Source organism: Micropterus salmoides, unplaced genomic scaffold (assembly GCF_014851395.1).
Source record: "Micropterus salmoides isolate LMB-PRFRI ecotype aquatic unplaced genomic scaffold, ASM1485139v1 Ms_hic_scaffold_4, whole genome shotgun sequence".
Classification (NCBI taxonomy): Eukaryota; Metazoa; Chordata; class Actinopteri; order Centrarchiformes; family Centrarchidae; genus Micropterus; species Micropterus salmoides.
The window spans coordinates 9,035,017-9,054,520 of record NW_024043372.1 but is presented as its reverse complement, the minus strand read 5'-3'; the positions used below and the strand labels follow the sequence as shown (position 1 = coordinate 9,054,520).

The following is a 19,504-nucleotide window of genomic DNA, read 5'->3' as shown; positions in this document are numbered from 1 at the left end:
GTGGACTTCCGTTTTGAAGGCTCGAGTTTGGCTGATAGCGCGCCGCCTTGTTGCACTTTTGCAACCAGGAAGTGCCCGGAAGTGACCATGAGACGGTGGAGCTAACGGCCGTGTGTGGAGCTAGCTAGCTTGGTTAGCTAGTTGCATCTCTAATCCACCTGTCTGTTTGCTAGACAAAATTGTCAGCCCTATTAAAATGACAGTCTTAAAACTAAATATACTCATCAGAGAAAGTGAACAGCCAACTCCAAATAATAAGCTTTTTCAACGGCGCTGGGGTTCACGTCTCAGACGAGAAGTTTCCCGCTTGGGTGTGACGCAGAGTTCCAACTTTGTGTCAGTTTGAGGTAGTTACTTTGCTCCCCGTGCACAAAGCCACCCTTAAAGAAATGTTTTTCATAGTTTGGTGTTGAAGTACTTGACTGGTCTGCACAGAGCCCCGACCTCGGCCTCATGAAACACCCTTTGTAATGAACAGGAACACGGACTGAGCCAGACCTGATCACCAACATCAGTGTTACACCTCACTGATGCTCAATCCCTGCAGCCAGATTCAACATCTGGTGGAAGATCTGAAACCAGAAGAGTAGAGACTGTTGCAGCAGCAGATTATCTATTACCTTAAAATTTAAAGTCTTTTAAAATCCTGTAACACCAATGCTCTCATTAAGCAGTTCAGATCATTAAAGGCCTAGATAACCGTTTGGCAGAATCTCTGACGGTAGACAAATTTCTGATATCTCATCCTATTCATCATGGTAACAACCTGAGTTTTCAGGGAAGACCCAGCGCACACTGGCAGCCCAAATCTGCTTTTAGCGATTTTTCCGGTATGTAACAGATTTGTGTGTGTGCAGGTGATAGCTCCAGAGGAGATCATTGATCCCAGTGTGGACGAACAGTCGGTGATGACCTACCTGTCTCAGTTCCCCAAAGCCAAACTGAAGCCAGGAGCTCCACTCAAACCCAAACTCAATCCTAAGAAGGCCCGCGCATACGGACCAGGTACACTCTCTCACACACTCACACACTCACACACACTCACACACACACCCCTACCTTTGCATAGTTTTTTTTTTTTACCCTTTTGAAAAGGCCATCCTGTGGTCGATTGAATAACACAAGAGCTTCTGTGACCCTTTCCTCCCAGTGTGTGTTGGCTAATGGGAACACTGGAAACACTGCTGTCTGACAATGTGAGGAAGTGGGCAGTTTTTAGGCTGAACAAAGGGCCACACACACACACACACGCACACAGAGATTGGTGAGTTCAGCAATCCTTTAACCCTGAGGAGGAAATACCTGGAAATGACTACAGAGGCAGGAGGACGCACGCGCTCACACTCACACACTCTCGCAGCAGCTTGTAGCTCAGCTTCCTTTAGGCCGTGTTCAGTCTGACAGTAGAATTGGGCCAAAAGATGCATTTATTCCTTTCCTTTCATGTTGAATCTGGCTGAGGATGTGTGTGTGTGTGTGGTTTTTCAAATGCATTTCTAAACTTTTTTGGTGGTGGGGGTTTAAAGTTGAATATACAGTTGGAAATAGGAAAACATTATTTTTAATGCAGCTATAGAGAAAACATGTAAACTGAAATAAAACAAATCATTTTCATGAGTTCCCATACACGTGTAAGGAAAAAAGGAGTATTACAAAATAGTGCTTTAAACTATTGCAAATTCAGCTCACATATAGAGAGCATGAAATGTATTAAGACAGGATTCATTAGAAAAAAGAAAATAATGAAGGTAAAAAATAACAAAGTTGAGGTAGTTAATTGGATGTTGAATACGTCAATTGTGCTTTTGTGACTCTTGTATAAATTAGGCTAGTTTGTTGGCAGGTTAAGCTCACCGTTATTGAAATGGTCTAAAAAAGGTTTGCCAGGTCTGGTAGAATTTGTTGCGCTGCATAACATCATTCATGAGGGCAGAGTGGGTTGGGGCCTGTGTTTGCAGTTTAATAATATCAGTCTGTGCTAAAATGGTTACAAATGTTATGTTAAATTGAAAGCTGGCTAGCACGCGGCTCGTGGATGACGACCAACAGGCCTACCTGGCTCAGCTTTAGCTGCAAGAAAACGCAGCGCCATCGGCACCAATCTAATACATGCATGCGCACATTCTTTTTAGATTACTTTGTTAACATGTAATTCGACTATTGACCTTGCGATCATCAACACGGACGATGAAATCTACTGGACGGTTTCATCAGAAACATGTTGCAAAAGCATATGGAGGACTAAACACACATACACAGACTAAAGTGGAGAATACATCCAAACAAAACATAAAAAGTTATGTACACCGCATGGAATGGATCTAGTTACTGATAGAATTTGATAAAGTGAGAAATACTAAATCCGAACGAATAATGAAATGGAAAAATATGAAAAAAAGCTTCCCTTTCTCTGGTCATGATGAGAACCATATTTTGGACTCTTTGAGAAAGTGGACTTGATTCTGTTTCGGACAACAGAATTATTTTTGCCTGTCTAAACAGTGTTTTCTGTAGCCATCTGTATCCGTAGCTAATCAGTGAGTAACTGTATTAATTTAAGGGTGATATAAATTTATTTAAATGCATGCAGCAAGATGAAACTGTCTATAAAGTGACTGTTAATATTCTAATTGTTTACCTGACTATCTGTTGATTTTACTCTTGTGTAGGTATTGAACCGACGGGGAACAGGGTGTTGCGTCCTGCTGTGTTCACAGTGGACACGTTCAGTGCTGGTCAGGGTCAGGTCACCGTGTACCTGGATCATCCTGACGGCACCAGAGAGGAGGTACGCTCCAAATCCTCCCCTTCCTCTTTCTCATCCACTACATCATTAGAGTAGCGTCTTCCTGTGATTTTTATATTTTGTACAAAATGTGATGAACCATCTTTCTGTGTGTGTTGATCAGCTGAAGGCGGAGCCTAATGATGGCAAGAAGACGTTCAGTGTCACCTACATTCCTCAAGTCATGGGACCTCACAAAGTAAGCTTCAACATGTAACGATGAAGAAAATAATTCAATGCATTTGAGTGAAATCTGTCGTTTGTCGTCTGTCGGGATTCCTTCAGATGAAGCAAGGGAAAGGTCAGAATGTATTTTTGCTTTGAAACTTTAAGATCTGGACATTAAAGCCACATTAAACTCCTGTTTTCTTGATTCTGGTGATTTCTCTTTGGTTTGATACAAAAATAAAGAATTTCTCCAGATTTCAAAGGTAATTACTCAAAGCCTTCATTTCATCAATACGCAGCGAAAACTATATATCTCATGATCAAGAAGTCACACTGCTGTTACAAAACAGTTTTATGAGTGAAAGCTGATGGGAAGGAATACATGAAGAAAATATCTTTGTTGAAATATCAAACTCTTCTTTTGCCTACAGATGGATAATAGATGTTTTTGTTTCCTAGGTGACGGTGTTGTTTGCAGGTCAGCCGATTCCCAAAAGTCCATTTGAGGTGGATGTGGACAAGGCGCTGGGCGATGCCTCCAAGGTCACGGTCAAAGGCCTAGGAATCGAACCCGTGGGCAACATTGCCAACAAACCCACCTACTTTGACATCTTCACTGCAGGTCAGAGAAATCACGCAGACACAAACGACGTGTTTCAAGCTCAGATGCGTGAATGGTTGAATTAGCCTGGAAATGTCCCATCACTCAGCCTGACAAATGATGTGACCTCACGATCACAGGCTGTCAACCATCTATAAGAGAGAAGCTGCAGATTGTAGTTTGTGTAAAGAGCAACACACAAAGGCAGCTTATAACCCTCTTCAAAACACCCACGCACATTGTTTTCTATGTAAACACACAACTTAAGTGACTCAGCCCAGCTTAAAAACTCCACGCCCTACCTACAGTTTGGATGTATTTACTGACCATCAAGAACTTTAGTCCTTATCTAACAGTGAAGCTGGAAGGTTCACACACCCTCTAACTTCAGCCATTTCTTAATGTAGGCTTTACCAGCTGCTAATGAGCAAGGCAGCTAAGAAGATGCAACATTTAAGACAACTTTGGGGTTACCGGGAGTCGCATTTATCCTCATTTGAAAGAGGCTAACCAACTCCATACACTCCCTACTCCAAGCTAATATGCCCTGGACATATTTGGACCAGTTTCTCCACTTATCTCAGAGACCAAACTCATATCAACCCTCCATCAAACGTCCAGCAAGACAGAAAATGTCTAAGAAATGGGGCGTTACTGGGATTAGTAATGACTGTAATGTCATTATCGAATTTCAAATTGTAATCCACTATATTACACAGTAGTAAGTAATGCGTTGCACTGGTCAGGATCGGCACTGTCCCATTTTCCACAGTCAACTCTCCAGAAAAGCAGCCATTTGTCTGTCATTCCAGGCTGCTGTACACTGAATACTCTTTTGTCTACTGTATATGTTGGATTCACTGTGTGCTGTGGGGCGTCAATTGATGCACGTCAAATGACAACACGCTACATTACTCGGCTGGTCCATGTTGCATTTAATATTGTACCACACAGGTTGATGACATACCACTAGAATAATGACTTCTCTATTTCCAAACACGATGCGTCACTATTTCTCTTGGCTGACGGTGGGAATCCTCAGGGCACCCTTTGCACTAAAACAATAAACGCATCCTTGAATGCATCATTCACAAGCGTTTCAATTAAAATGATGAGATGGAGAGAATATTTAAAGAAGTAATATAACTGCACCAATTCAAATCAAATGTGTAAGGTGCGGCTTGTAGTGCTGAACAAATGCCAAACTGGAGAGACTAACATCTAGCAGCTAAAGCATTGCTCACTTAAACTAATTTGGTTGCAATTTTTTGAAAGAAGAAAAAGTCTTCCTCCTACAAATTAAGAGAGGAAGCAGTGAAGCAGTTACATGCTTCTAATTTGTTAGCATCTTTTAAATATTGGATGTGTTTTTAGAGTTCACCACTTAGTTGTACTCTTCTGTTTTACCAGAGGCAGTGACTGAAGTTGAAGACTGACTTGTTAAAGTTTCCTCTTCTTTATGTCTTCTCTGCAGGAGCCGGCACTGGAGATGTGACGGCCATGATCAGAGACCCTCAGGGCCGCCAGAACAGTGTGGACGTGATGATGGAGGATAAGGGCGACGGCATTTATCGCTGCACCTACAGGCCCACCCAGGCCGGCCCGTACGCAGTTAACGTCACCTTCGGAGGGGTGGGGATCCCCAAGAGCCCCTTTAATGTCGATGTGGGGCCTGGTGAGTCGTTTCAACTTCTCAGCATCAGTAAATTGTTCAAATGGACTCATAAACATGCTAATCATGACCCCACTTGAACACACCATAATACGTGTCATCATGCCTGAATGTGTGTTTTCTCTCCGGCTGGTCCAGCCTGTATGCCCGGGGCTTGCAGGGCGACGGGTCGTGGTCTCCAGCCTTCGGGGATGAGGGTGAAACAAGTCGGTGACTTCAAGATCGACACCAGAAACGCCGGCAGTGGAGACCTGAAGGTGGTCGTCAAAGGACCCAGTGAGTACAGTTCACTGAATAAAGAAAACCTCATTCAAAGTCACATTGATTCATGGGAGCTGTAGGTTTAGCTAGTGTTGTAGTCAAGACCGCCCGAACCGAGACAAAGTCAACACCAGGACTAGAGTTTATTGAGACCGAGACAAGACCAAGACTTTTAGGGGCTGAGACCAAGTCGAGACCAAGACCGAGGGAGGGCGATACAGAGTCACGCAGCTGTAGGGAAGGCAATGTCTGTTTCTATTAAATCTGCTTCATGCCTTCAAGTCCCCCTCAGGATAAACGATCACTCTTTTCATTTAGTGCCATCGTTGGGGTAAATTTTTTATTGGGCCAATTCTTTGTATTATGACCAAATAAATGCTACATTAATGACATAACTTTGTGTTTATGATGAATTTGCATATGTTAACATGCTAAACCAAGATAGTGAAAATGGAATTAACATATCTCTTTACATCAGCATGTTACCATTGACAGTGCGAGCATGTTGATGGTTAGCATTTACCTCAGAGCGCACACTCACGGTGCTGTTAGCATGGCTGTGGACTCCAGCTTAGCTAACCCTGTCTGGCATGTGACCTTTTGACTCAGATTTAATTTCTAATCGCGTGTGTGTTCAGAGGGCATCGAGGAGCCGGTGAAGCAGATCTCCAGTCAGGATGGTGTGTTCTCCTTTGAGTATTATCCCAACAGTCCTGGGAAATACACAGTCTCCATCACCTGGGGGGGTCAGCACATCCCGAAGAGGTGAGCTGTTCTCTGTGTGTTTTGTGTGCGTGCTTTTCAAAGAATTACCTAATCTGATCTGAATGGTTAAATCCGCAGAGGAATGAAGTGTTTTAGTCTGGCCCTCATGTTCTCTTTGTCACTTCTCTGTAGAGCGGATTGAGTGTTTTGTTGGGCAAGTATTAGGGAGTTCCCCAAATTTCTGATCCGTCAGCCAGATGAGAAGAGAACTATGGGATTATTGGGGGGGCAAGACACACTGATGAGTTGCCAAACTTGGACAAACAAGACATGAATCAGAAGATTTACATGTAAAGGAAATACCTGTACTTAATTAAATGAAACAAACCATATACAACAGAGTGAACCGTGACTACATGTGCTTCAAACTCGACAGGCCTCATGTATAAAACCTCTTGGATGAGAGGCGAAACGTTTTCAAGTGTGTTCAACCAAGGCCAGTTGCCCTTGATTTAGGGCTGGGCAATAAAACAATAATGATGATTATCGCAATATAATTTCCCTCAATAACAATAAAACAAATGTTCAATAAATGTTTCATATAATTCATTGGAATCACAAAAATAATAAAAAAATTTACTTAATTTGTTGAATTGTTTTTAGTCATAATTATTTTGAATGATCTACCTCAGATTTGTTAAGTGATCCACTGTTTCTACATGAATTATAATATGATATTCTAATAGCACAGTAACTGGAGTGGAAACGCTCACAAACATTTTGTGTGTTTCAGTACTGTTTATTCAGTTATTGACCGTGCCAGACAAAAGTTTGCGGCACAGCCCGCACATTCTCACGTCACGTTCAATTTTATACATCCAGCGTGCGCGGACATGCGTTATGAAGGCAGTAAATCCCAACAGACAGTTTTATTTGCCGTGAAGCTAGTTTCCATCTGAACACACGGAGGAAGAACACACACACACAAACACACACTTGCAGCCAGTAACTGCTGAAGGTTGGATTACAGTTCTGTGAGGCACTGAGGTTGTTGAGGTGTGTGTGTGTGTGTGTGTGTGTGTGTGTTGACAACCTCACGAGTGATCTCATGCTGTGTGCCAATGCGCGCACACAGAGAAAGACACACGTACGTTCACACACATAGAAAGACACATGCTGTTTTTCATAGATTTGTTGCAGCAGCAGCCACAAAGCAGTGGATTGTGTGATTTTTACTAATTTTGACAGTTCTGCTCTCTTGCTTTCCTTTTTTTTTTTTTTTTTTTTTTTTTTTTTTTAGTCCGTTCGAAGTGGTGGTGGGTCGGGAGGCGGGGCCTCAGCAGATCAGAGCCTGGGGTCCTGGCCTTGAGGGAGGCATTGTGGGTAAACCTGCCGCCTTTGTAGTGGAGTCCGTCGGCACTGATGTCGGAGTGCTGGGTGAGTCCCTGATTTCACTTTTTTCACCAGGTGTTTTTTTTTTTTTGGTTTACCAATATTTATGTATTTGGGATCAAATAGCAGAAGGAAAAAAGGTGTGAAAGTCAATAAATGGCAGCTGTTACTTGGTTGTCCCTCACTTAGCCTGTTTGTTTAATCAGTATTTCAGATCTTGTTCTGCTCATCTCATTTTCAGGTTTTGAAATGTGCCATTATAAATTTTCATGTTACGATTCTTATGAACTTAAAAGACCATAAACTAAAGCAGGTTAGTTGTCTTAAAGTTTAAGACATTTGACTGGAAACGTATTTGAAAGCAGCACATTGTTTTGAGTCTGTAAGCACCCATTCATTTTATTGATACACTATGATTTCTTTGGGTGTTTTTAAATCATTTTAAAAAGAAGAACCTTTGTAAAAGTCTACTACTAACAACAAATACTGCGGACAGAGCTTAAGATGACTGTTTAACAAGAACGTGTGCACGATCATGAAGCGTTGAGTTTTTGTCAGTCATGTAAAAGGTTCAGCCAACTAGCTAATGTTGGCGCAGTGAGTCATGGCCACAGTATCTGTGATCACGGTGCCCTCTGAAAACAGCTATAGTCACTGTAACAATGGTACTAATTGGTGGTGGTGTTACCATCGGTTTTTCATTAAGGTATATAATAAAACTGGAATATTGGCAATATTTAGGCTGCCGCTGAAACTCAAATATTTAATAAAAAAAAAAAAAAAATTAATATTTGAGTTTTTGTTATTAAGTTAAGCAACAAATGTGAAAGGCTGAACCCAGACTGATTCGGTAAGAGACAATAAAGGATTCATTTTCAATTTGAGGATTTGAATCTGGAATCAGATTGAACTAAATGTTGTCAAACCCAAACTGTACTTCATGTTCGGTCTAATCTGACCTGCTGTGTCTTCAGGTTTTGCCATCGAGGGACCTTCACAGGCTAAAATCGAGTGCGAGGACAAGAACGACGGCTCATGTGATGTCCGTTACTGGCCGACAGAGGCCGGAGAATACGCCGTCCACGTGACCTGCGATGAGGAGGACATTGAGCACAGCCCCTTCATGGCCCATATCGTCCCTGACAACAACGCCAGTAACCCAGATAAGGTCAGTAAGATACTAAACCCCACGACCCCACCAGCTGAAAATAATTAGTTGGTAAGTACTTATAAATATTGTCATTGGATTGGACTCTATATAAGTGTCATAATCTGACACCAATTTAAGAGCTACTTGATCTTAATACTTAAGGTCCTGGTTCAAAACTAAAACATTTAGAAGCTGAAATTATTGATACATATCTAAGAAAGATTAACTGGGATAATGCGACTCGTGAAGCTGACATGGCACAATCACTGGACAGTAGGTGCATCACTCTGTTCGAGTTGTTAGTGGGAACTACAGAAACACTCACTCCACTCTGATTGTAAATTAACAGTTTAATTTTCACGTGCCATGAAATTAACCACAGAATTAACAACAATATATGATGTGACCTGTTGCCACTTTCATTTTTACCAGTGAAAACGAAAGTCAGAGCTGGTTAAAAATGAGCAGCTGCTACCTGAATGTTTTGTACAATGATCTTTGCTAATGATAATAATGTTAAGAGCTTAGTTTGTCTGTAATTTTCCAGCGTGCAATCAAATCATTTTATACACACACAGACACAGACGGGGATAAAACACAGTAGAATAGAGTACTGATCAGTACATCTCTAATAATTACTTCTGGTTTTGTGGTTTTAGGTTCAGGCTTTTGGGCCGGGGCTTGAGAAGACCGGCTGCCTGGTCAACCAACCGGCTGAGTTCACTGTTAACGCTAAGGATGCTGGGATAGGACCTCTGAAGATCACCGCTCAGGTAAGACACCTCTCACTCTCAAATTCAGACACCCACACACCTCTTTTGAAACTAAAGCCCCATCCACACTACTGCTTACTTTAAAACCGAGACCTTTTGCTACGTATGCACCTCCCGTCCAGGCTAAAACAGAAAGGTTTGAAAACACTGAACGGCCACTTGATGTGCTAAAACGCTGGTGTGGACGAAGATCGTATTGGTTTTGAAACAAACATCGGAATAGTGTGGTTGGAGCCTAACAAAGGTTTAATTTCAAATTCCATGAATGTGTTCAATGATGCTCGTAGCATCTTGTGTGTGTGTGTGTGTGTGTGTCTGCGGATGAATTAATTCATAGGGCATTTAGTGTTATGTTCATTACCCAACGTTAAGAGCCTTTGTGTTCTGTTGTTGAGCCACGTCAGAGGGACGTAACACAAAGCAGGAGACTGTAACTTTGTAAGAGTTAGGTTATTTAACTGGGACTGTTGAAGCCTCATATTAGCTTAAGCTGAATTAATTTTTATATAACATTAGAGTGGACTTTATCCCCAGTCACTTACATTAGAATCACTTTACAAATATCTTACGAGTATTAATGGGAGGAACATTGTTCATATGGGCATGTCGGTAAGCTAGCTAAGTTACCCAAGGAATGTTGTGAGCTTAAAGGATTTTCAGTTTACTTTGAAAAGCAACTTATCCTTGCATTTAAAAAGCTTGAGTCTAAGAATGTTGTTTGCGTTAAAAGATGAATAATATAACTGCCACCTCCAAACAAACAGTGGCATGCAGCTACATGTTTGGACTTTTGTTTCCATGTCAGGAAGCTTTGACCACCTTCTTTTTTGTTTGTTTGTCAGGACGCAGATGGACTTCCTGTGGAGGTGAAGGTGAGGAGTAAAAGTGACGGGGTGTACTCCTGCTCCTACACACCCACCTCCCCTCTCAAACACACTATGGCCGTCACCTGGGGAGGAGTCGGCATCCCCAACAGCCCCTTCAGGGTAAGCAGCCAATCACAGCACCCTGTTAAAACAGGAAGTGTTATCCTGCCCAAATCCAAGGATCCGCTCGAGGCAGAAAGTGCTAAGGTTGTCCAATCAGAACCTTTAGTTAAAGCAGAAAACACCAAAGTTGTCCAATCAGGAGCGATTGTTTCAGAGGTGCAGTCAAAATGTAAAGGTGCCAGCAGTAAATCTAAGAAGCCTGTGATCATCATCACTACATACACTGAGGAGAGGTACAGCTTTTAGGGTAGTTACAGAGATAAATCACAGAAGTAAATTGATGTTTTAATCTCACACTGATTTTAAAAAGAAACATCTGAAAACGTTAAACACTATGAGGGGGAAAACTGCTGTAACAACAAACAAGTGATTTGATTCAGTCATTATTTAAGATATATTGCATAATGAAGGTTTAATGAGTCCAGAATTGAACAAGATGGAAAAGGTAGAACCTGAAATCACAACCAGTGTTTATTTTTTATTCACAAGAAAATGCTTAAATAATTTGAAATGAAACTGATTCAAATGTCTGGGCCTGACTAGATTAAAAGCTTGAAACACATGATATGGTATTTATATGGCAATGAGCTTGTTCAGAGTAAGCTCAGTTAACTCTATATGAAAAGGTCGACACCGCTCATGTCTGTCATTCATGTGAGCTGGAATCAAGATGTTTTTAGCCTAGCTTAGCATAAAGACTGGAAACAGAGGGGAAGCAGCTAGCCTGGCTCTGTCCAAAGGGACAACAAAAACAACCAAACACCTACAAATGTCTCTAAAGCTCACTAATTAACATGTTTACTTTAACATTACTTTAACTTTAACACAGAGAGAGGGGGGGGGGGGGGGGGGGGTGCCAATTTGTGGTTTGCCAATTTGCATATGGTTACATGCTGGAACTAATTCATGTGAAACAGTTCGTGCAGACAGTGACTGTGTGGAGCTTCCTGAAGTCATCAGTGTTAGGTTGCAAGTTGCAGACCTGGCTGAAAAGAAAGAATAGTTAGTTCCTCTTAAGGATGTCCCTTCATCTTTTATGATGGGCATCTGGCAAACTTTATTCTTTATCTCAGACCACATGTTGGGTGAGAGGAAAGTAAGTGTGTGTGTGTGTGTGTGTGTGTGTGTGTGTGTGTGTGTGTGTTCAGTCTCTTCTCTGTGTGCAACCAATCAAAGATGAGGTATATGGTTCTTTAACATCTTGCTGTGACTTCATTGTCTTGACAAGACCTGCATCTTCTCAGGGGTGAGAAGTTCTTGTCTTGTCTGGCAAGTCTCCAAATTGACATCTTTACTATCAGAGAAAGTTGGTCTGCAGATCTGAGGAGTTTCGGGAGAGGCTTAATGTGTCGTAAACGCTGCGGCGTGCCTGTGAATGTGGTAGACATGTATTGTGATCACTACAAAAACAACAGTGAGCTTTAGAGATATTAGTAGGTGTGTTTAGAGTTTTTAGACCGAGCCAAGAGAGCGGTTTCCCCCTGCTTTTAGTCTTTATGCTAAGCTAGGCTAACCATGCCCTGACTCTAGCTCTGTACTTAACACATGAGATTGATATTGAGATTTCTCGAAAAGAAAGCAAATAAACGTACAGTATATACCAAAATGTTGAAGTATTATTTCAAACACACTGCTAGCTAACCAGCAAGCTATTTTACCAAAAACGGAGCCAATATGAACTGGCTAACTAAATAGCTTCTATAGTTAGTTGGCTAAGAAGCTGATGCTGCCTAAAAAAGACACGCCATAAACGTCAGCTTAGCACTGAAAAGTTAAATCTCTGAACTGCAAACTTGACTCATAAGTCTGTCAGACTTTCTTTTAAAACCATGTTTGATATGAAAATGACACATTAACACCGTTAAAATGTTGACTGAGAAGAAACGACTGCCTATCACTAATGTCCACTAGATGATCAAAAATGCAATTGCAACTTTTAACAAACACCATTGTATGTTGTTTTATTTTCACATTTTATATGTAGTAGTTTTTATTAACCTTACTCAATAACCACACTGTAACCTGTGTCTATGCACTGTAACAACCTTTGGTTTTGGTCTTTTACCACCTCACTTTGAACCTCACTAATCGTATCATTTTCAGATCTTGATTTTTAATCAACTGCAGTTGTTATGTAGACTTTACTGCACTAACCAGCTGTCTCTGCACTGTAACCATTGTCTATGCACTGTAACTCACTCTGCTGTTTGGATTTATTTTGGTTGAGCTACACTAGAGCTTCACTACTCTGAACCTTTCTGATCCAGCTCCAAACCAGTGAAGAACTTTTGTAATTTAAGTACATTGGATCCCATCAACAATTAGCAACAATCCCCTTTTAATAATCTCAAAAATGTATTTATTAAAATGGACAATGTAGCACCACTAAAATGATTAATATGTTATACACATAAACTAGGGATGTCCTGATGTACACAGAAAAGTTTAAATTTGGCCTGTACTGATCAATTTAAAATATGCCTGGATTGGCCTCCCATACGAATCCTCAGAATCTCCTCTTGACATCTCTGCTTTAAGCATAAGTTGAGTCCTAATTACACATTAAGTACAAATAATAATGTAGTGGCTGTTAAAGAAACTGATAGACACAATGTTTTTTGCCAAAGTCGACAACAATTTTACTGTTTTGCCAACATTTAACGTGTAACCTTTTGTATTTCACAATTAATGCTGAATTTAAGAAAACCCAAAGACATCTGCACGACACAATGTCGCATTTAGGAAAAAAAACTATACTGCAGATAACTAGAGCAAATTCAAGATCTTAAGATCCAGTATATAGCGTTTTCAACCGACATTTTTGACATGAGCTTTAATTGCTGGTCCATTTGAAAATTTGTAATTGGAGTGTAAAAATCTAATTTTTCAGCAATTTCAGCTCCAACGTGGTCCATTTTTTACAACTAACTGATTATCAGTTTATCCTGGTTGGAAGCAAGTGAGGGATCACGTCTGTATTGCTGCGCTAGCCACTCCTACTGGCTTATCAGGGCACCTGCACAAAGGCGAGTGGGAATTGTGGAGTTAAACCTGCCAAGTCACACGCCCTCCAGGTGAAGCTGGTTAAAAGGAGCTTGTGCAACACTGAGTAAAACTGTGTGTGTGTGTGTAGTGATTCATGTTACAAGTGAAAGGTTCAGATGAGTGAAGCTCTGCTGTCGTCTTCACAGCACATAATTAAATTTTTTTTTATGTAATACATTTTGTTCCTGTTAAATGAAAACCTTTTCCCTTTCTGTGAAGTTAACCTCTATTGCAATAGAAAATTACCCATAACGAAAATACCCATAACATTCCCTTTTTTGGTAACTCTGAGGTGCAGGGACCTCTGGCCCCGGAGCTCCTCATTATATCCTCACTTATGATGATCTGATTAAGGGATAGAGAGATGTTCTATCATCAAGTCTACTCAGGACAAAACTGTCAATTAAATTATATAAACAAACAAAGTCAGTGAAAAGGTATTCATTTTACAGTTGATGTGCACTCACCAGTCATCTTTGCACTGTAACCACCTTTAGTGGGGGTTTTTTTATTTTTTTTTATCACAATATAAGAGATTTATGTGTGTTTTAGTTATTGCTGCTGAGTTTCAAACTTTTATTTATCAGCTGTCTTCACTTTTTATAGTTTCACCCGCAGGGAAAATAAGTCTCATGAGAAACTTCCACCTTAGATTTATCTAGATATGCATTTGAGGGCTTTTCTGGAATTTATGGCAATGCCAGCAGACTTTAGGAATTTGCTAAGACATTCCCTTCTTTGTGTTGAGACGACAGAGGTACAAAGTCCAAAAGATATAAGATAGGAATTGATGCCAATTTGAAGTTGTTGGGGTTATTTTTAGACTTTGCTGCTTGGAAATTGATTAGTGATGAAATTATTAAATATGCTTGTTTTGTATTAAGATCTGGACAATTCCTCATAATATTTGTACAAACCATTTCTTAGCATTAATAGTTAAAGAAGAACATTCTGTAACGTAACTAACAAAAATATTTGGTCCATAAATAATTTCAACTGGTCCAGGGAAGTTTGTACTTGTCTAAAAGGTATTATTCCATGTTGTAAAGCTGATGTCACCGATGATTCAGCAGGCTTGTTGTGAGCTGCAGCAGCCTGCAGGCTGCACCGACTGCACCTTTGTATGACTTTAGTGTTGATTCAGGAGATGGATATAAGTAAACAGTCACACCCAGCTCTCAGCACTGCTGGGAACATACAACAGTGACACCTTTTCATTAAAAGGAAGAGAAGTTCGTGGTGGAAATCTGACCAAAGCTGACTTGACCCTCAGTGTCACTAATATCCACTGTTGTGACAGAAAACAACATGTAAACAGAATACTTACCTTTGCTGACCAGGTTTGATTTAATGAAAGGGCTTTGATAGTAAGAAATTATAAAATTGAAGTTAATCAGTTTTGGTTGTAAGGAAAAACCATCCAAGCCATCCTCCCTGAAGCAAACAGGATAATGTTTATTGTTCTGTGCAGGCAAGCAGGCTCACACAACACACCAGCATTTAATTACAGTGAAGTTTCAGACCAAAATCAGTTAATTGCAGTGGAATTTTACTGGATTCACTGGGATAAATCTGCCCAGAGGTTTTGGTGACTTTCACACGTAAATTCATGCTGTTAACCTGCTCTGCATCAGTAAGAACTGCACTTCCAGAGGAGGTCTTCTAAGGTCATCCGGTTGGAATCGTCTGCAGCGTTGGCATTAAGGGGTCAAGTGAGATTTTAGTTAGGTCGACAGATAAAACTTTTGTTGGCCTTTGGTTTTTAACTTTAAATACAAACATGGAAGAAGACGGCTGATAAATAAACTCAAATTGCAAGTTAGATAAATGCTTTGCACTCTCCAGACTGGCTGTTAGTTTTCAGGTGAGTTTATTGATCTTTGATCTGTGTAATATGTTAAAACTGGGACTGTTTTCCAAAAGTTTATTTAGTCAATGTATTTTTGTGCACGCATACATACAATGTGTACATTTGATCATTGAGTGAATCTGTAACTAACATGTTGCACCTTTATCATCAGCTGTCCAAAGTCATTTCTTTACATTCACTTAAATCACCCTAAGTGGAAGTTGAAGCGTTTTCAAAATAAATTCTAACATTTCATTTAAATGTTTTACTGTGTTGTTTGGTTCATTTTCGATTTTAGTTTTCTGACTTGTGTAACCTTGATGTTGTTTTTAGATTCAGTTTAGTGAATAATCTTTTATTGTCTTTTAAATCAGCATGAAGCTCTCTCATTTTCTTTGTATTCAGAATTATTCTTGTGACTTTGAGAAATATGAGCGACTACAATGCTCATCAGGATATCACATTAGAAAAGAGGCAGTTGACTAAAAACACTTACCTTAAATATCACTACACGTATACATTAAACATTCTGTAGCCGTGTGTGAGACGTGAAGTGATGATTATGTATTATTGTTCTTTGCAACGTATTCATACACAAACATTTTTGTCTAGAAGCTAAGGAGAAACAATTGAACACCATCTTTGTTTGTTTTTGACCAAACGATACAAAACATCAAGTTCCGAAGTACACTTTATTTTAATATCACATTTAGGAAGAATGACAAATTGTACAATGTTTAAATGCTTTCTAAGTACCACAAGCCTGGTACAACTTTCACAGGCTTTCTAGAGACACAATATCTTATATATAATTCTTGGCATGTCTCGGGGCTCCTGTGTACAAATAAGGCCCCCTGAAGCAATAGAAAAGGGAAAAAAAGGGCAGCTGTGTTTAAAAAAAATATTTTTTTTTTACCTAGAATACTACGGCATGTCCACTTTTTAAATTAAACTTTAGAGAATTTAGCCACATAAGATACAATAGACCATATTATATTATGTGTTGAAATATATAAAGAAAAGTAGTGGATCCAGCATGGAGCCCTGTGGAACTACATGTTAGTGTTAATTCATACCTGCTGTGCTGTTTTAAACATCACAGGATCTATGTGGGGAAAATTTCTTTTAAGTGAAAATAAATGATGTCATTTCCTGTTGGTGCTTGTAGGTGAATGTGGGTAAAGGCAGCCACCCCAACAAGGTGAAGGTGTTCGGTCCTGGAGTGGAGCGAACCGGACTGAAAGCCAACGAGCCCACACACTTCACCGTGGACTGTTCAGGAGCTGGAGACGGTAACGCACACAAACAAACATGCGCACGCACTTGCAGAGTAATGATTAAGACAGGAAATCCCCAAAGACAGTTTTATTTGGTGACAGCAGTTTCCATCTGTGTCAGAACAATACACGCACAAAATCACACACTTACACTACACCTGTCTGTGTACTCTACACTCTCTGCCAGGTACACACCAACAGTCACCTTTTTATATTGTCTGGGAATGATTCTCTCACACACTCCTTCCCCTGGTGTGTCCTGGCGATGATCTCAAGGCAGAAACATCCTGACGGGAAATTCATCGCTCTGACCTTCCCGAGCAGAGCATCTCTCTCGCTCACTCGCTCACTCACACCACTATTTATCCATGTTTTCAGTACATTTCTCTCTCTCTCTCTTTCTCTTCATAGCTCTGAAGCCAAAAGTAGCATATTCAGCTGTTAAAGTGAGGATTTTGTGGAACAAACAGAAGTGGGAAGAAGTGGGTTTGAGAAGTTAATGTGAAAATTTTTATGCTTTGTTTTTACTCTGACTCTGGATCTACATCGCATTACATAACTAAGTACATGTACTCAAGTACTCTACTTAAATACTTTCTTGAGCATTTCCATTTTATGCTTATCCTACTTCTCCATCTACATTTCAAAATTAAATATTTTTCTTTTTACTCTGCTACATTTATTTGGTAGCTGTAGTTTATTTTTGAAGATCAAGATTTTGGCATTCAAAATACAAGATCAATTATAAAATATATTATGTGTGTGTATTGATTAAAGAATAAACTATCCAGTAGTTTATAGAGTAGTAAAACTTGGCATTACTTCAACCAGCTACAACATAATATGCTGCATAAACATCAGTGCATTCTGTAATAAAATTGTAAAAATCCACTAATATATCACACTGATAGGGGGAATGCTACTGCTTAATGAGTATTTTAACTTACACTCAACTGCTAATACTTCTACTTAAGTATTAAGACATTTACTTGTAGTGGATTCATTTTACCTTGATATATTGCTAGTTTTACTTAAGTAAAAGATCTGAATACTTCTTCCACCACTGATTGTACTTTAACGCAGCATTTAGAGCCGCCTGCAGCCAGCAAGTATTGATACTGAACAGTTTTTATGTAATGATCCCTCAAATGGAACAATATTGCCTCAACTGAAGTATTTTCTTTCAAGTGTTGGCTTTCTCTGACTTGATTGTGTATGATCATGTACTAAATGGCGAGAGAGAGAGAGATGGAGTTTTCAGATTTTCAGTCGGTGAAGAATCTGACCTGTTTCTGTTGTCTGACATGGTTTCCTGCTTCATTCCTCTCATACTTTGAATTCTTCTGCTGTGACTGACAACTCAGGTCTGCTGCAGATTATGCTGCATGGTTGTTTACATAGAGGCTATGACAGTACATCATCCCAGGGGCAAAGTGTTTCTGACATGAATTAATGAAATGAATGAACAGCAGAAAACAAATGGCTCCCCCCTGTGGCAGTCAGTGTCACTTGAAAGGGAGAAGGCGCTCATCCGCCACCACGGGTCTAGTTTCTCTGAAATGCTCGTTGTAACAGTAGCAAGTGGAAGAATAAATACTGTATGCCTTCTAATTCCTAAATCTTGCGTTCTTTCAAAGATATGGTTGTAACACTGAAGTCTGAGCTTTCCTTTTTGCTCCAACTCTGCATTTCTGCTTTGTGCAGTTTTACATTGTGTGTGCGTCCATCCATCCAGGTGATGTCAGCGTGGGCATTAAGTGTGATGCCAATATGGTCGGTGACAAAGAGGCTGACGTGGACTTTGACATCATCCCCAACGCCAACGATACGTTCACTGTCAAATACATGCCTCCTGCTGCTGGAAGACTCACTGTTAAAATCCTGTTCACTGACAAGGTACAACCACACACACATACTCAGCTTAGAAGTTTTCAGGTTTTAATCTCTGGATACATCTGTGAAGATGTTAGTGGGGAAAAATAAACATGTACAGCAGTTTGCTCTGATGAATTTCAGTGATTTATTTATTTTTTCCCACACAGGAAGTTCCACAGAGCCCCTTTCACGTCAAAGTCGATCCATCCCACGATGCATCGAAGGTTAAAGCTGAGGGTCCTGGACTGGCTCGCACTGGTGAGACATACACACATACGCACACGCACGTTTCATCTGTTGTAATTTGCTTCTACTTACTCGTCTCCCTCTCTCTGATCATCTCTCTACCTGTGCAGGTGTAGAGAGCGGTAAGCCGACTCATTTCACAGTGTTGACTAAAGGAGCTGGTAAAGCACCGCTGGATGTTTCCTTCTCCTCCCCTGTGAAAGACTTTGAAGTCATTGACAACTATGACTACTCCCAGACTGTCAAATACACACCTGCACAACAGGTATGGCAAATACTCAGCTGTACATCAAATTAATAGCAGTACATCATATCTTACAGATACTTAAAACACGCAACTGTTAAATAGGTAGGCTACTTTTAAACACACCAACTCTGCAAACTGTCTTCTTATCAAGTCCTTTTAAAATGAAGTAACTTGTTGCATGTGTCTGCAGGGGGAGATGACGATTGTGGTGAAGTTTGGAGGAGATCCCATCGCCAAAAGCCCATTCACCGTCGGGGTCGCTGCTCCGCTGGATCTGAACAAGGTCGCCGTGGACAACCTGGATGGAAGTAAGAAATCAGTCTCTCTCTGCGTCCAGCTAGATTTCTGTCCAACTGTAATAAAGTAACTTGTTAGCAAACATTTAAAATGTAAAAAAAAAAAAAATGTTGGTGAATTCATTTACCAAACTCTAAGATTGTTTCATAATTTACAAAATAAGTATTTAGTA

At 40.2% G+C, this 19,504-nt stretch overlaps 1 protein-coding gene across 3 annotated transcripts in view; it reads left to right on the top strand.

The window, feature by feature from the left end:
- The window catches only part of LOC119885789 (filamin-B), a 71,823-nt gene that overhangs the window by 27,665 nt on the left and 24,654 nt on the right, over positions 1 to 19,504 (top strand). For all 3 annotated transcript variants that reach the window (XM_038696017.1, XM_038696016.1, XM_038696015.1), the window contains exons 5-20: positions 858 to 1,005; positions 2,670 to 2,788; positions 2,910 to 2,984; positions 3,413 to 3,575; positions 5,029 to 5,229; positions 5,365 to 5,502; positions 6,126 to 6,252; positions 7,493 to 7,629; positions 8,559 to 8,752; positions 9,394 to 9,507; positions 10,350 to 10,493; positions 16,559 to 16,682; positions 18,403 to 18,563; positions 18,710 to 18,800; positions 18,899 to 19,053; positions 19,226 to 19,343. In XM_038696017.1, the coding sequence (XP_038551945.1) occupies positions 858 to 1,005; positions 2,670 to 2,788; positions 2,910 to 2,984; positions 3,413 to 3,575; positions 5,029 to 5,229; positions 5,365 to 5,502; positions 6,126 to 6,252; positions 7,493 to 7,629; positions 8,559 to 8,752; positions 9,394 to 9,507; positions 10,350 to 10,493; positions 16,559 to 16,682; positions 18,403 to 18,563; positions 18,710 to 18,800; positions 18,899 to 19,053; positions 19,226 to 19,343 (2,209 nt within the window). The remainder of the gene's footprint in view (positions 1 to 857; positions 1,006 to 2,669; positions 2,789 to 2,909; positions 2,985 to 3,412; positions 3,576 to 5,028; positions 5,230 to 5,364; positions 5,503 to 6,125; positions 6,253 to 7,492; positions 7,630 to 8,558; positions 8,753 to 9,393; positions 9,508 to 10,349; positions 10,494 to 16,558; positions 16,683 to 18,402; positions 18,564 to 18,709; positions 18,801 to 18,898; positions 19,054 to 19,225; positions 19,344 to 19,504) is intronic.